This window comes from Rhinolophus sinicus, chromosome 3 (assembly GCF_057876585.1).
Source record: "Rhinolophus sinicus isolate RSI-liver-muscle chromosome 3, RSI-T2T, whole genome shotgun sequence".
NCBI classification, from domain to species: domain Eukaryota; kingdom Metazoa; phylum Chordata; class Mammalia; order Chiroptera; family Rhinolophidae; genus Rhinolophus; species Rhinolophus sinicus.
Window position 1 is genome coordinate 193,913,886 of NC_142503.1, and position 16,685 is coordinate 193,930,570.

A 16,685-nucleotide genomic window follows, 5' to 3' on the forward strand; every position below is an offset into this window, starting at 1 on the left:
CATTAAGTCCTGCCATGACATGAAAAGAAACTGTAGCCTCAAATCTGATAAACATATTACAGACCTTGAAAAAGTGAACACCTATCATCACCCAGTACAATGTGCTCTGAACAAATTGCTGTTTCCAGGTTTAGTAATTTGTCCCGATGATGTACAGTAGGAAACAACCATTTTTTCACTTGTACCATTTGGCTTTGGCTGATATTACCAGCACCATCGCGAGTGGTGCAGGCAGTTATCTTATGGTGCAATTTCAAGGTCAAAGGGCTGGTCTCTTCACGGTACCCCTCCCACACCACGTACCGCGCCCACCCCAGGGACATGCCACACAAACAGGCCAGCCTTTGGCTTACGGGATCCCATGCTAGAAGGCAAACAGCCTGATTCTGAGTGGAATTTCTGTGCCTATGTATCTGAGCCTGCTGGGGGAACAAGGGGACAAGACGGGAGGAGTAGACAGGTCCAGTGAATGACAGTTATTTATTCCCGCAGCTGAACTTCTCCACCTGAAAGAAATTCTCCTGGACAACTGACCCCGACGCTGACTTAAGCCCACTTCAGTTCTGGGAGCCCTAGGAGGCAGCTCTCCCACATTCTACTCCTAACTTTCATCCCCACACCTTCAATGGACTACCTTTTATTTTACCAAACCTTTTCCGGAGGCACCTTTTTCAGCTAAGAAAGCCAGAAGCAATGCTGTAAGCTCTGGAATTCACTTAACAAATACAGAGGTACACTTACAGAGGCACACTAACTGAGATTTTAAAGGAATAATCTAATTTGCCTCCCTTTGGATGTTTCAATCTAGACTTTTCAAAGGAGGTCTTTCAACCCAGAGAGGTAAATGAATTATTCAAGGTGTCACAGCAAGTGAGTCACAGCCAGGATGTGGGTTCCTGATTCCCCAGCCAGCTTGTCCTACTTTGGAACAGAGTCAACCCTCTAGGTTACAGACACTCCCAGAGTTTCCTTTTCAGAAAATGTCCCAAACCTTGCATGACATTTAGGAATACAGGCATTTTCTGGCCATCCTTTCTTATAGCATAATATTGCAGAAAACACGTTCTCAACACCTTTTGGTGGGACTAAAACAAGTGGTAGCTGTTGCAAATGGAATCAAAGTATCAAAATGTTTTCTATTTGTTTTGGCAACCATGCAAAAATCATGACTTTAAAACTTAAAACAGAAAAAAATAATGATCCCTATCTCTCATCCAAGTAATCCGTGTTCTCTATCCCTATTTTAATTGTGCTCAGCTCCGTACCATGAAATAAATGAATTTGTTTTCTGAAGGAGAAAGTCTAACTCCCTACTCTGAAAAGCGTAGGTAAGGGGTGGAGCTGGGGGCTGGATGCAGAGTTAATTGAAGTCACTGAAATCTTCAGTGTTCCACACAGATTTTATAGTTAACGGCCTCTGAGAGGCATTGTGGTTGCAAATTCGCAACCAAAGGCTGAAACATGAATTTGGCCTCCTTCATCATTTCTAGGCAAGTACGAAGGAGACATTCAGCAGTTCTGATACGGGGTTGGGGGTCAAAGTGTGCAGAAACTTGGGAAGGAGAGGAAGGACGTGAGGTGGGGAAATGCCACGTGACTCATGAAGTCTGCCACCTTGCCCACTTCGAGAATTTCCACCCACGCCTTGCCAACTAGGCCAAAGTCACCAAGAATCAGAATCTCATTCGAACAAACATAACTTTATGTTCTAAGTAGTGAAGTCTAGGGTGAAAATCAGCATCTGAAAATGAGTCGTGTTCCAGGTTCTGCCACATACTCTGTGACCTTGTTCTTTTTCCTTCCTGCGCTTTGGTTTCCTGTCTGGAATAAGGACCTCCCACGATTGTTGTAAGGGTCAGAGGAGTGAATGGGTGCACAATAGTTTCAACTTGCTGTTGTAAAAGGCATGAGTGAGATTTGAGGCAGAGCAGCTGGCTAGACAACGGTGGGTTGGAGAGAGGTTGGAGGAAACTATGGGAAAGTAAGTGTCAAGAAAGGAGGGATATTCAAAGCCAGAGAGGAGGGAAATGGAAACCGTGGAGGTACTGAGCATTTTACAGCATCAGAACAATGCTGCAAGGAGGTATAATTCAATCAACAAATATGTACAGAGTGTCAACTCTGCACAGAAGACGCTCAAAGAGGTTAATTTGCTCAAGACCATCCAGATATCTGGTGACGAAGGTGGGCTTCAGACCTAGATCTGGCCAACTCCCAACCCTGACCTTTTTCCCTATCCAGTAATACCTCCCAGAGAAGGAGGGATTAACTTTTTAAAAAATGGGTTCAGTTAAAGAGAGCCCCGCTGGATGACAGCTAGACTTAACTTAACATCCGAGTGTCAGAGATTTTGCAAAGTTAGCAGTGGGATCAGAGCCATCGATTGTGGAGCTGTGTGTGCATTTAAAGACAACGTGGTCAAACAGCACAAAATACTGGTTGTCTTTTTCCCATAAACAAGAATGTTTTTTGGCTTATTGATGCCACAGCCCAGGGCTGGGAAGAACTGCTTACCTGGTGTGTTTTCATCAAGGTTCTCAGAACAAGTTGTGAACATAAATTAAGTCGGTCTTCCCAGCACTCTGGGGTCTGGCAATTCCAGAACAGTCAGAGGCATTCCAGGTGCTGACTCTCGGAGGAGCAGGAGCTCTGAGTGCCCAGGCCTTCGTCCAATTACTCGACCAAGCTCGCCCCTAGCCTGGTCCTGTGCACAATGGCAGGTAGAGAAGTGACAAGGCCTGAAGATCACTGTCACGCTCTTAAAATTCAGAGCATGAGGGCCAAGGGCTCACTGAAGCCATGGTCTGCACTGATGGAAATGGGAAATTCAAGGCATGACCCACGCAAAGCCCGTGCTTCTCATGCACCAGGCTCATATCCCTGCGCTGCTTGCTGTCATTCCTCAAGAAAATGCCTGACAAGAGTCAAGCAGATCTGTGGAGTTCAGCACCCTGGGAAGAAGTTACGTCTCATTTCTTGGCTCCCTGACACTGACTAACAGTTAAGGCGAACTCTGCAGCAATTTTCAGCAAATGAGCATGATATCAGCCATGCCAGCTCTCAGCCTTCAACCTCCCACCCCAGCCCCTGGACCCTGTCATCAGAGCAGCCCTGCTCACCAGCTGGATGGACCCGAGGAAGGGCCCACTGTGGGGGTTCCAGGCAGCAGCGCAAGCCCAAAACATTAAATCTTCCTCTGCGGCAGTTTCAGTGGAGATTATGCAACGTCAGGGAAAGATAAATAGCGCATCTGGGCCGGACCAGCTTTATGTGCTCTTGTTGCTGGCAAGAGCATCACTGAGAAGGTTCTGAGAAGCCACGCTGGCTCGGAGCTCCGACACGGCCGGCCCACGTCGGGGCTTTGGGTCATTGGGCAGAGATCCCTGAGGAAGGTCTCCAAGCAGGGAGGGCAGAGAGACCACATCTCAAAACTCCGGTGGGGTTGCTGGAGTCCTTCTGGACGCCTGAGCAAAACCGAGCTTGCGTGAAAGAGGTGATGTCACATGACCACACTCCGATGACCTAACTGCAGAGGGAAGAGTTCTCACCAAAGAAGCCATGACAGATTCTGACACTAAGACACATTCTCCACTCGTTTGCTCTGACTTGTGCTTGAGAAACTGGCTTGATGGCGTCCTGAGTCCTTGGTGAGGATGGAGCACAGATTAGCTGCGGTGGCTGGAGGCTGCAGTTTTGTAGAAAGGCTAAGTGGGAATCAAGATCTCCACCCCGAGGGCACTGACTAGCAGTGTGACTGGTCATCTCTCCCTCCTGATCTTCAGTTTTCGCGTTTCTCAAGCGAGGTGCTGGACCCTTACATGATCCCTAAGGCTATCGAACAAAAGGAATCTAGAATTTATGAAGATGAACTATACAGGCAGCCTCGAAATGCTGCCTCCTACCAGTTCTCCCCTTACAAAGAGCAGGCCAGCACCACACGCGGACAGAATTCGGGGAACTATGCTGAACGCCAGAAAGGGAGATGCAGCACGTGTGCTGGGTGGCTGTCGAGGGGACAGTGAGGATGTCCTCTTTGGTTCCCCGTCCTGGTGGGAGCCCATCTCCCCACAGAGACTGGGTTTGGCTAGAGGACAAGCTTGCCAGGCCCAAACAGCCAACCAACAGAGGGGCCACCCTGTTTGTGCTCTGGCTAACACCAGGGTGGATTACTGGTTTCCGAATGAAGTGAGGGTGGCAGAGGAAACCTAGAAACCGGATGACTCCATAGACAGGAGCTTGTGGGGAGGTCAAGGATCTAAGTTTTGTGGGGAGAGGGGTGAATAAGAAGGAGAAGGAAGAATAACCGTTTTAATCGTGGCATTCCAGCAGTGCCTCTGCACGTGACTGCAGCCTCTCCTGCACCGCATTAGAGGAAGGCACCCTGCAGACCACATTCGGCGGGATGGACATCACCACACCCCAGTTGGACTCAGGGCAAGTTCACAATCAAGTCCACAGAGCACTGGGCCGCCGAACAAGTGGTGAGAAAGCTCAAATGGGACCTGGGGTTCAAGACGGTGGATTGAACACACGGGCTCATTTCTTCCCTGGTAAAACCCCATGAACACAAAGGTAAAGGAATGGAAGTTGTGCAGTCATGATGACGAAGGCATGGCGAGGAGACACCAGCAGGCAAGGAACGACAACCCATTTACGGCAGGGGCAGAGCTGCTGGAGGAGTGGGCCGGGGGTAGGAATCCTGATACCACACCCCTGCAGAGACATGCCACTGAGCCGTCAGCAGCAGCAGTCCCACTGTGTGGAGAAATTAAAGGACCCCAACCCAGGGACACCAGGCCCAGCCAGGCAGGAGCCATTCAGTGAATCTGAATGCTGACTGCGATGAGCCTCACTGCTCAGAGGTCAGGACTCGGGCACTGGGGTGTGTGCTGGGACTTCTGGGTGTGTACGGCCCTCCAGTCTGTGCACTGCACAAAGGCGCCTGGCTGAGGGTAATTGGGAGTTAAAATCTAGCCCTTGCTCTGCTCCTCAAGCCTTATCCTCGCTCAGGGCTGCATCATCCTGAAGGAATGGGCAATAGGTACCCTCTGCCAGGCAAGCCAAGTGCCCATTGGATGACTTTTGCCCAGAGAGGGACACCTTTTGCCAAGTCATCCACCCAGAGGGGAAGCCTGTTTTTGAAACTGCACAAGGGCACAGCAGAGGCTAGTAGCAGCCTTGTGTATGTTCCTCTTTCCCAGGCAGGAGAGAAGTGGGAATGTCTCTAAAGAAAGGAAACGAACCCTAGAGAAAAGACCTGCAAATATGGGTATGTGGGGTCCTCCCATGAAGAGTCCAGGTGCCCACTTGGTGACCCTACAGAAAAGCCCACCAAGATGACACACAGAGCTTCCAGCCATCTTTTAGATGCACGACTATTAAACGCGAGCGGATCCACAGGGTCACCAGATATTTGAAGAAAACTTGTGACACAAAAGACACTGAGACTAACCGAGAGAAAGGAAACTTACAGGAAAGAAAGGTAATACAGGGAGGACAAAAGAACTTCCCAAAACCCTACTCGCGTGAACAGCCACAGGGAGATCAGACCTGCACCCGTGAAACAAGAACAGGACACTACAAAACAGAAACAAGAGAGAGAACAACAAAACTGATTTGGAAATTAAAAATTAAAAAAACACACAAAAAACATTCAGCAGGGATATTGAGAAGATAAAGCTGAATAACTTCCTGAAAGCAGACAGAAAATAAATAAATAAATAAATAGAGTCGAGAAACAGAAAAGATGAAAAATATCACAGGGTTATTAATCTGTGAGATCCAACATTGGAACAACAGGCAGTCCAGAAAGAAAGAAGGTGAACAATTACAGGAAAACTTGAGACATTTTCCATGAGACCCCAGCATGAGGTAAACCATCAAGGGTACACCACCATCAAGACAGTTCAGCACCTAACAACGAAGGGATATTAAAGTGTCTCCTGGGAGGGGGAGAAACCCAAGCCACACCTAAAGCCTTGGGAATCAGAATGGCACCAGAATCTCAACAACCCCATTGGGGAGTGGGGAGAGGGCATTATTTCCCACCTGCAATTTTTTACCTAGCTACGTTGGGAAAGGGCAGAATAAAGACATTTTAAGTTATGCAAAAACCTCAAAATATTTACAACATTTACTTCCCATGTTCCTTTTCTTAGGAAGTTACTAAAGAATGTGCCACACCTACAAAAAATCAAATCAAGGGGGAAAAATTTGACAAGAAAGCACACGACTTGACTCAGGAGCAGAGTCCTTTCGCACCCACACTGAATAGAGATGCACCAAATAATATGACTAACTGTACTGGAAAAACAAAGTGGGGGATGGGTAAGAGCAACAGCCTCATCTACCACAAGAGCAAGTAACTAGATGCTTCGAAATTAATTTAAAAAATTAAAGTATAATCATGTTATATAGAAATGCAAAGGTAAATATTAGAAGAAACACCTAAGAATTGAAAATGTTACTTCCAGGGAGCAAGACTCAGGGGGCTGCTAGTTTTCATTTAAAAACTTGTGTGTTTGTTTCTTATGAAACTATGAACATGTATTACTTGGATAAGAGTTTAAAATAAACGCTTAAAAAAATAAAATAAAAAAACAAGCCATGGGGTGGTTTGTCCTGCAGGTTTCTATATCCATCTTTTATAACCAGAGTCTTCCATATAAGCCCATACTCAAATGAGAATTATTTTTCTTAAAAAAAAAAAAAAAATCAGTTTGCTGCCAACCTGAACCAAATGACTTTTAGGCATTTTGCCAGTGGATGGTTTTATACAATATTACAGGTTGTAATGAGTGAGAGAAGAAGCCTGCAGAGATTTTTCTGAATAAAGTCTAGACCCGTAAATGAAATGATTAACGTTTGGGTCAGCTCTTCTCTGGCTCTTAAAGCATCCAATTTGGGCAAGCACTGCATGGTGTCCAGAGTTCTAAAATATCACACACATAATTTTTATTATCTGTATCTTTGAGCTTTCAGTGATGCCAGGGCACTCATTAATTAGCTCATTTTCCATGGGACACTTGGCCTTCAAGATGGACTCACTCCAAGCTCCCAACAGCTTTCGGCTGGGAAGGCTTAGATTTGTTCCAGGCGAGAAGGCAGTCTGTATTCAGAGTGGGTTAGAGGCCAGATTTTGGCTGTCATCGGCTCAAATGTGTTATGTAAATTCTTTTGGCCATGCTGGAATTCTGTAAACTTGAACCTCACTGCTTGGAATAAGCAAGTCCTCGGCTTGCTGATAGAGAAACGTGATTCCTGGAGTGAGAACAATGCTGGTATGTCAACTAACAAACAGCTGTCGAGGGTCCCCCAGAACTAATAGGGGATGCACTTGGAAGTGATTAAAACTTCCTCACGGGAAAGATACAAGAACAAAACAAAGGTCTAAAAATTCTGGTTTTGTTTAAAGGAGGTCACTTTTATCTAATCATTTTATCTTTTTAGGACATCCATGGGTGCAATGGAAATTCCCTGAAAGAGGTGGCAGCTCTGGAATGGGCACCGGGTGGGTGGTCTGGGTGTGCTTGCCAAGTCTGCTCCTGGTGGGCTGGGTGCCCTCGGTTAATCCACTCTGCCTCTCTGGGTTCAGCTGGCCCTGAGGGCCCCTCCTGACCTAACAGTTTGTAATTTTGTAAGTTGTCACATGCCCTCTGGGGGAGGACAATGGGAGAGGAAGCACTGCACCTCCGACCTACACCTCTGAAGGAAACAGGGAGCGGAGGGAGCCCAGGGCAGAAGATAGAAGGGCGGGTGGATGCCTCTGTTTCTCACAAACCACCCACCTGTTCTGCTCTACTTCTCAGGATGCTTTCCGGAAAGCCTTTTCAAGAAACCCACTGTGCAGGACCACAAAGCCTGCCCACGCCGAGACTGCATTCTGACGCAGGTGGACACAAAGGCTTTCTCAGGGCAGGATCCCACTGGGCTGCTTCCAGCCTTAACATCCGCTGGAGCCTGTTCTTAGCCCAGCCTCTTCTGCAACCCTCAGGCTTTTAAGGGCTTTTTGCAGTGCTCGGTGGGGCCTTTGGGATTGGCACAGATGCCTCAGGAGCCAGCAATGGAAGGCAGGGGGCTGCTGAGGCAAAGTGGGAGGGACCCCACGCCTGCCCTGTGTCAGCCAGAGCTAAGCTTTTAATCTATCATTAAAAGAATTCATTTAAAAGGAGGGTTCCATTGGTGAAAATAACCACTTTACCTCAATTCAATCAATGCAAAAGTAAATTTAAAAAGCATCCCACCCTCCTACTCAAAAACAAAAAACTAGGGTGAAAAAAAGTACATTGCAGCTCACGACACAACTTTCACTTTCCTCCTTGGATTTTGCCATTCCCAGACATCCTTTCCTGGAGCTGGCAGCTGTGTGCTGCTCAGATGTCCCCCTAGACCACACAGGGGCGTGGACACCAGGCACCTTTACCCAAACATCCCCTCCTGGATAAAAACGTGGCAGTTTTCTTCCCAGTGAAGGTTCTGCCTGGGGCATCCACCCTCTTTCTCGTCAGGAGGACCCTCACCTGAGAGGTAAGTAACTTGGACCTTAAAAACCTGCATATGGGTTAAAACCCGGGTTATAGCTAAATACTAGTAACTGACAAAGCAAGGCACGCGAGAACAAAGCCCACCCAAGGATCCGGCATACCCCTGAGTGTTGAGTACGCAGCCAGAGATAAAGCATGCTAAGACGCACAGGAGGAAAAGGAAACATGAAAACAAAGCGGCGAGTCCAAGTTTCCTGGTAGGTCCTCGACTGTCTGCAGAGGTGCTCTGTCCAGAACCTGAAATAAAATAAAGTATAAAGACTCCCACCCCGTCAGGGCCAGGTCTTTTTATTACGCAGACACACGCATCAGAGTCTGTTCACGTCCAGCTGTGGGAAGAGCAGCAAGCAGTATACCAGGAGCCAGAGGAAGAGGATAAAATACATCATGTCCGGCTGCTGGACAAACTGTGTCAGCGAGTCACTCTGCAGACTATGGCTCTCTGGCAGTGTGGCTTCTCCGGAGTGGTTGGCCTTCCTGCAGAAGGAAGACACAGGCAAGGCAGTGACAAGCAGGTCCCCAGTTTAGAGGACCCCACTCGCTCCCCGTACTCCAACCTCACTGCCCAACTGGAGAGCTGAGGGCTGCCCAGAGAGGCGTCCAAGAGGCCTCACATTGCATGTAGACCCAAGGGGGCGGGGGTGGAGTCCAGGCAGCCCTGTGAGCTTTTACACATACTCAGTTCCTCTCCACAACACGAAGAGGGAGGAGCTGTTAGCCCATTCCACAGATGGGCACATTGAGACTCATGGGGTGGAGTGGCTTGCCCCAGGTCAACAATTACTTTGTGATAGAGCCGGGGACTCTGGGCCAGGTCTAACTGCCAGTTTAGGGCACCTGCCTTTCCTCCACTGCATCCTTACTGCAGAGTTAGATACTGAGCTCTATCATGAGTGAGTGACAGAGGGGACTTGATAAGCCCTCTAAAGGAACAGACAGTTCCCAGACTACAGATCACTTAAAAACAGCCATCAGAAACAGAGACACATCCTACCACCACCAAATTTGGTGTTTAGCTTTGGAATATAACCTTCAAAATAATTACTAGATTTGGTTTTGGTCAGATTTATCTTTCTTCTTTTATTTGACAGAAGGTAGCATTAAAATGACATTTAGCTTTTGCCTGGCAGATAAAACCCAGGAGGGAGCTGTGTGGAGACCAATCACAGCTCCAAATTTCCACCAAGGAAAGGGTTGAGGGCCATAATCTGATTGGAAGGCGGGGTGGGGACCTCTGCTTGAAGCTGTATTTATGGAAGCCGAGCGTGTAAGCTTCTTCGGGTTATCTGGGGCATGTGATGGAGATTGAGAAGCGAAACCCACTTCATCCCCAGACTCTGTCCTGACCCAGTGACAGGCTAGGCCAAGAATGGAGGAAACATTTGCCTTGTTCTAGAAACTGAGTAATTCACAGGCAGATAACGGGCAACTGACAGAATTTCTTTCTCTTTCTTAAATCTGTTTTTACAGAATACTTAAACTACGGTTTTTTATTGAAATAATAAATGCTTGAAAACATGGAAAGTACGACTGCATTTCTCAGCCTTGCAGGTTCAATTTTCAAAGTCTTTATCTCATAAAAGCTAAAAGCACTATTTTCCTATGAGTATGTCAAGCCTAATGGAAACCTTGAATTAATATTTCTATTTTATGGCAGGGGAGGGAAACAGGTCTTGCTTCTTTGTAAGGAGGCAGAGAGGTAGAGTTCTAGGGATTACACCCTTGGGTGCTGGGCAATATTCAGACAGAGGTTTTCCACTCCAATAATTTAAGTCCTTCTCAGCCAATTGAAATCTGTGGCAAATATTTTTAAAAAAAATCGGTAAAATTAAGTGATTCAGTAACTTTCACAGGGATAGGGGCACCTCAGACTTGTCAGTTTTAGAGATTTCTCTGGTTTCCTATGTCCTAACTGGGCACTTGTGCAGTGGTTCAGCAATCTGAGCCTAGGTCACCTAGTTCTCCAACAGTAAGAAATACTTTCATAGCCATCCTGGCATGTCTGCATTCCCTCTTCATGTCTGCTCTGATGCCATAAAACTGTAAAATCAGCTCAGTGAGCTTCTGAGTATTGTACCTGCATTGGCGACACAGAATGAACACAGTTGTCAGGCACTGTAGCATTTAGGTCACACTCAGTATCACGTCACTACCTCCTGCCTGGCTCTTCCTGGGACAGCCAGCTTATGCCACCGCGTTATTTAAACGCAGCTGCATAACCCAGACCCGTCCTGAAACTGGGTCATTTTCTGTTCATTAATATCCACTTTCCCTACCCACTCATACGCAATTTACATTCATTTTCCTTGGAACAGGTATTTTCTTGCATTATCTCAGACTCTTAGTCCTGATATCAACAAAACATAGCTGGAGAATCGCCACCCCCAGAAGGTAGGCTGCATAATTAAAAAGGAAAATATTTTTTAAACCCCACACAACTTGGAGTAGAGTAAGGCCACCAACCTGTTTAACATTCGGTTTCTTCTCTCATCCACATCAGCTGCGTTCCTCAATTGAACATAGCTAAAATGATCCTACAGTGAAATTTATAAACAAAACCCCCGCAACCCAATTAGTAAAGATGAAATCTCTGAAACAGAAAATAAAACAATTTTAAATATACAAAGCCGAGCATGTCATGCTTTTTTCAACATTGCAAACATCTAGTTCCCAAGTCAAACTGGTAAACAACATTCTACATTTTCCTACCCTCTCCCCCGATGCCCCACTGCTGGCCCCTCCACCCACCACCTGAATCAGAGCTGTGGACTGTGGTGTTTTGGGTCCCAACACCTCCAGAGCTAAGTAGTTGCTAATGTAAAGCAGACCCTCCACGTCTGCTGCACGTCTATCTTTGAACATGATCTTTCTGGGGGGGTGTGCAGGGGTGGGGGGTGGGGGGTGGGGGGTCTTGGATGCGCTGTTGTTGTACTTTTTTTTAATATAACAAAGAGGCCTGCGGGCTTTAAAATCATCACTTTATTTATATCCCCTATCTGCCAAACTGGACATCCACCTGGGCTGTGCTTAACGACAAGGTTTCAATTCGCTTGTCTTCTATCCAAAAGTCTAGTTGCTGCACGTCAGTAATTTCAAAGCTCTGGGCTGGGGAGGAGGAAGGGTGGAAAGGAACTGATTAGCAGGGGTGCACGGAAGAAGAAGAAATTCACATACTAACCGATTCCAAAGACCTATTAGAATGTCGTCGAATGTAAATGCTGGAGTCACTGTGGCTAGTCCTGAAAAAGAAACACACGTTTTGAATTGGTGCCACCAACAGCTCCTGGTGGCTCAGTGGGGCTCACCCTCCTCCTGAGGCTTCCACATGTGGACTTGGGCAAACTAAGTTTTCCGACCCAGGGACGGAAATGAGACATTTTACCCAATATGCCGACTTGTGCTGGAGTGCGCTCACATGTAGGAGGAGGGCTATTAGAGAGACAAACTGGGCCCTCATCAACAAGAAACAACAGTGAGAAAGAGGGCTAAATAGAAAGCAGTCCACGTATTCTTGAAAGTCATAGGATTTCACGGCAGGAAGGATCTCTTTTTCCAAGCATCCCTAAGTCTGGGGACTCACCGGACTTCCTCTGCTAGCTAAGGTCAGACCTGGGCCGAGACCTGGTGTCCTGACTCCCTTTCCAGTGCTCTGTCCTGTGCACAATGCTTCTGTCTGCTTGTCTAGTTCTCTGGTGTACCACCTCGTCTCCTCTCATGCATGAGGCAGCTAATTTCTGCCTATGTTTTTTGAGGCTGACGTGGAATGGGTCTCTAACTTTCTAATAAAGCTGGCTCACTCAGGCAGGGCTGAGGCAAACAAGACCCAGCCAGAGGCCTGGGCTGTCATCCTGGCTCCTGGTTGATTAACTGGCAACCGTAGCCAAGTATTCTGTCTTTAATCAGTTTTCCTCATCTATAAAATGGGTGGTCATTCCTACCCCCTACTTCACAGAGTTGGTGGGGATAACAGTGGACTGTAGGTCAGTGTCCCATCTTGCTGCTCACCAGGTAAAAGAGGTATTGGGTGTTGATGTGGCCTGGTACAGAGATGGCCATCTCAGCTCCCTCCAGGGAAACCTACTATGTGGCATTCTGGGAGCCAGAAAAAAGGCATTTGATGCAGAGTTTATTCATCCCCAGGGAATTCATCATTGGCAGCCTTGGTTTTCCTGCTCACTGCTGTCCTGAAACTTCTCTTGCTTTCGGCACGTTTCCAACTAAGAGTTATTGGGCACCTACTATGTGCCAGGTACTGGGCCAGGCCTTGTCCTCAATGCAAAGCCTGTGCTAGTTTTTCCTGGCTGGTATCACAGCACAGAAATGAAACAAAATGCACCCACAAAGAAAAAGAGCCCCGGCTGACTAGAAGCCAGCAGTGCCCATAAGAGCAGACTCAGCACACTGGGAGCACTTGGAGACGCAGGGCACTCTTTCCCTCTGTGTTTGTAGTATTTTCTAGTGAAAAGCACATCCCTGTGAGGAGAGGACTCTCGTGTTTTCCTCTCCCCTCTTTTCCAGCATGCTTTCTGTAAGGTGGTTTTGTGTTACAGTATAACCAACATGAGATTGATTGCATCCTGAACTTCATTCTCTCGGCAAGCGCCATCAAGAGCCTACTGTGTGCCAGGCACTAAGGACAGCAGACTGAGAGCGTACATTCACTCATTCAATCAATCACCCAAAGCATCTGCACTGAATGCCAATTGCAAGCCAGGGGCCGTGCTAAATGCTGGGGTCAGGTAATGCGCCCCCCCACCCCCACCTCCAGGAAGCTGGCTCACCATCTAGGGGGAGAGCAGATGATAAACACATCCGTACACAAATGATTATAGAAATTACTGTTTTGATAAGAGTAGAGGCTATAAGAACATATAAAGGGGGGTTAAAAACAGCTTGGAGGAATCCAAGAAGGCTGCTTGGAGGAAGTGTTAGTGAAGCTGAGACGTGAGGGAGCGAGGCAGGAGGCAGGCAGGGGACAGAGGGTCCTCAAAGGTGAAGGAGCTTAGGTGAGGGCTGGGCGTTCAAGGACAACTAAGGCCAGCGTGCCTGGCTTGCTGGGGGTGAGACGAGAGGGTGACTAAAGGTGGACGAGGTGAAGCTGAGAGACAGGTCACGAGGCATGCAGCAGGCTCTGGAACAATGGGCCTTTCTGCCTAGACCAATGGGAAGCCACAGGTAGTGACAGAGTCAAGGTACAGCTGGAGGAAACATCCCAGTTCTGGGAAGAGAGATGCCCAAGCCTCAGTCCCATTCAATAGCCTTGGGCCAGGTAATGACTTTGAACTCAGTTTTCGCCAGTGTAAAAGCCAGTGATGGCACCTCCCACACTGCAGGGAGCAGGTGAGATGGCCTGGCACACAGGAGGGGCCCAGGGGTCCTCATTCATTCACACAAGCACAGCTCTGCTTCCTGTTGGCATGCAGCTTTCACTTGGGCTGAACTGCTTCACAGTAATTCCAGCTTGGCCTGAGGTGAGCTGGGGAGGAGAAGCTGGGAAGGTAATTGCTGCCTGCTCTGTGCAGGGAGATCGGAGTAAAACCTTCGCACTGACAAGTCAGCCAGGCCTCTCCTTCCCACATTCGCTGAGATAACGGTCTCCTTTTCAATATTTCTCCTTCTTTGTTTACCTCCATAGGGATGGGTTTTGCTGGTACTTCTTGATGGAGTACATATCCAAGATGCTGGCTTCCCCCCAAGGCTCCCGTGTCTCCCCACATGCTCTTACACCCCACAAATATTTACTGAGGTGCCTGCTGTGTGCCAGCTGCTTGCTCAGGCTGTTTCTTTCACCTGGGATGCCTTCTCTCTCCCTCTCCCAAATCCAGATCCCACTTATCCCTTGACTCTCAATGCAAATGATATCTCAGCCCCGCGCCCCCCACCTCAGGCTGTCCCGATCCTCCTCTCCACCTGCCTCTGAGGTCCAAAACATGAAATCCCCACTCGCCTCTTAACAACTAAGGTGTCCCACCTATTCCTCGTATTCGTGGAGCATGTCTTATCTGTCTCTAGCTGTGAAGCCCTGGGGCATGCAGCTGTGCCTGAATCACTGCTAGGGCTGACCTCTTCTGAGGCCCCCAAGTCTAGCAAACTCCATCACAGAGTGGCTACTCAGAGATTACCGAGTATTCACGTGCTTAGGGAGAAGCTGAGCAGTCTGGCGTAACAGCCAAGGAGCCCTCCCTGAGTTGTGCTGGAGTAGATGACAGCCCTGAGCCATCTGCCCATAAGTGCTCGCTGGCATTTAGCACAGGGTCCAGCTACACGCTAAGACACCGATGGCTGCTGGACAATCACGTCAGAGGCAGGGAGAGGGGCTCTGCAGTCATGGGCAAAGTTGGCAGTGCCTTCTGCTGTGCCTTGGCCCTCGGCGCCCAGGCTTCCGACGACTGTCCCTTTGTCCCCCACAGCCCAGGTACGGAAGCAAGGCAGAGCAGAGATGGGAAGCTGGGCATCTGCCAGTGTCTTCTTGGCTCTCCCTGTATGGGCTTCTCCCCAAATGCGTATCTCAACAATTTCCCTCTGCGGCTGCCACTGGCTCACCCACCACAGGCAAGGAGGGGGTCACGAAAAGAATGTGGACCGTGGAGTCCGACCGGCCTGAGTCCAAGACCCCAGCTATGCCATCTCCTAAGCTGAGAGGTGCCCCCGAGCTCCCTTGTCTGCCACAATGTGTACAACCCCACCTACCTGCCTGTGGGGGTGCCCACGAGAATTACCGAGGAAGCCTATGGGTAACGCCTGCACACGTGGGCCGTGAAATCAGTGATGAGGAGTGCTAATGGGAGACACCAGGGCCTTCTGAAACTCAGCAGTTAAATATTCTCCCTGGGACAAGTCTGGCTTCTCTGGTGGCCTTAGTGTGACAAAGCGGTTAGGTGCTAAGTTTCCTGTAGGTCAGCTGAAGTTCAGGGTCCTCCCTGAGATAAAGGCACCATTCTTACTTCTTTGGAACCGCACTCAGGGGTGAAGCCATAGTAAAGTCCAAATTCCATGTGACAGCAAGAAAAGGTCCCCTCAGCATATAACGCAGCAAATCCCTTCCGATTCTGTAAGATGCTAATAAACGCCTAAGTTTGATCTCTAACTAGCCCACCCAGTGGTTATCTGGAGGCCAGGGCGGCTGGCAAAGTCTCCACGTCCATTGCTTCTCACACCCCACACCTAGTGCCTGTGGTCCAGCCATTCCTCTGCTCACTGCTAGTTCCCACCCAGGGGTACTTTGGGTGAGGAAAGAAGACGAGCTTCACATCTTCCTGTTTTGCTGCAGTTGAGCAGGTCCGATAACGGCAAGGTCAGGGGTGGGGGGAGACTCAGGGGCAGAGAATGAGGATAAAGATGTGTTTCCGATTCTGGCAAATGACCAACTTACCAGATGAATTTTGTATGAATCTGTGTTTCCCCTGCTGTCTGTCAGCCCAACCCCTGCAACCCCCATCACACCCGAAACTGACAATGGAGTGAGTTTAGAGAGTAACGCTCTAGCTGGGCCTCTGGGGTGAGAAGAAAGTAATAAAATACCTGGAAAGGACTCTGTTGTCACCAGTGTCTTCTTCCAGGTCATTTGAGGATCGAACAGTCCCGGGTGCTACGAATATTGAACTTTCTACGTGGTCCACATGTTTCCTTTTTTCCTTTTTTTTACTGCTGGTCGATTCTTCCATTACCTTTTCTTCTACAGGGTTTGCTAAGTTTTCCGAGTTTGGGGGTTCCTGGGACTTAAGGACAAGACGACCAAATACAAGTTAGCGTTTCATGCTGAGAGGACGAGTGAGTGACACCACCCAGCAGTGCTCCGCTCCACCTCGATCCCGAGGCCCAGCTAGGGCGTCCCTTCTAAGTCTGCGTCTCCCATGAGTTCCTTCCAGCTGAGCCCACCTTGGAACAGAAGCCCACCCCAACTCCTGCCCCCTGTGCAGAGTTCAAATGCTCCAGATGGGTACAGTGGAAATAGCACAGGGTTTAGAGTCAGTAGGATCTGTTTTAAAATCCTGGATGAAATCAGCTATCTGACCTTGAGCAACTGACTTCGTCTCGCTGGCCCTCAGTTTCCTTGTCCTTCAAATGGGTATAATAACTATCAACCTCTTTCCACAATACCACAATGTTTCCTCTAAAGGATGTCTCTTACAGTAGGCAATG

At 48.3% G+C, this 16,685-nt stretch overlaps 1 protein-coding gene across 2 annotated transcripts in view; it reads right to left on the reverse strand.

Moving 5' to 3' along the window:
- Positions 1-5,747: 5,747 nt before the first annotated feature.
- Positions 5,748-16,685, reverse strand: part of CLMN (calmin) — a 104,699-nt gene continuing 93,761 nt past the window's right edge. Inside the window, exons 10-15 of one of the 2 annotated variants that reach the window (XM_074326979.2) lie at positions 16,065-16,261; positions 11,722-11,782; positions 11,007-11,077; positions 10,524-10,620; positions 10,262-10,264; positions 5,748-9,016 (exon numbers count right to left, since the gene is read on the reverse strand). In XM_074326979.2, coding sequence (XP_074183080.2) covers positions 8,852-9,016; positions 10,262-10,264; positions 10,524-10,620; positions 11,007-11,077; positions 11,722-11,782; positions 16,065-16,261 — 594 coding nt within the window. In that variant the 3' untranslated portion in view covers positions 5,748-8,851. Of the gene's footprint in view, positions 9,021-10,261; positions 10,265-10,523; positions 10,621-11,006; positions 11,078-11,721; positions 11,783-16,064; positions 16,262-16,685 lie in introns of both variants that reach the window. The other variant, XM_019746226.3, reaches the window with a different exon arrangement.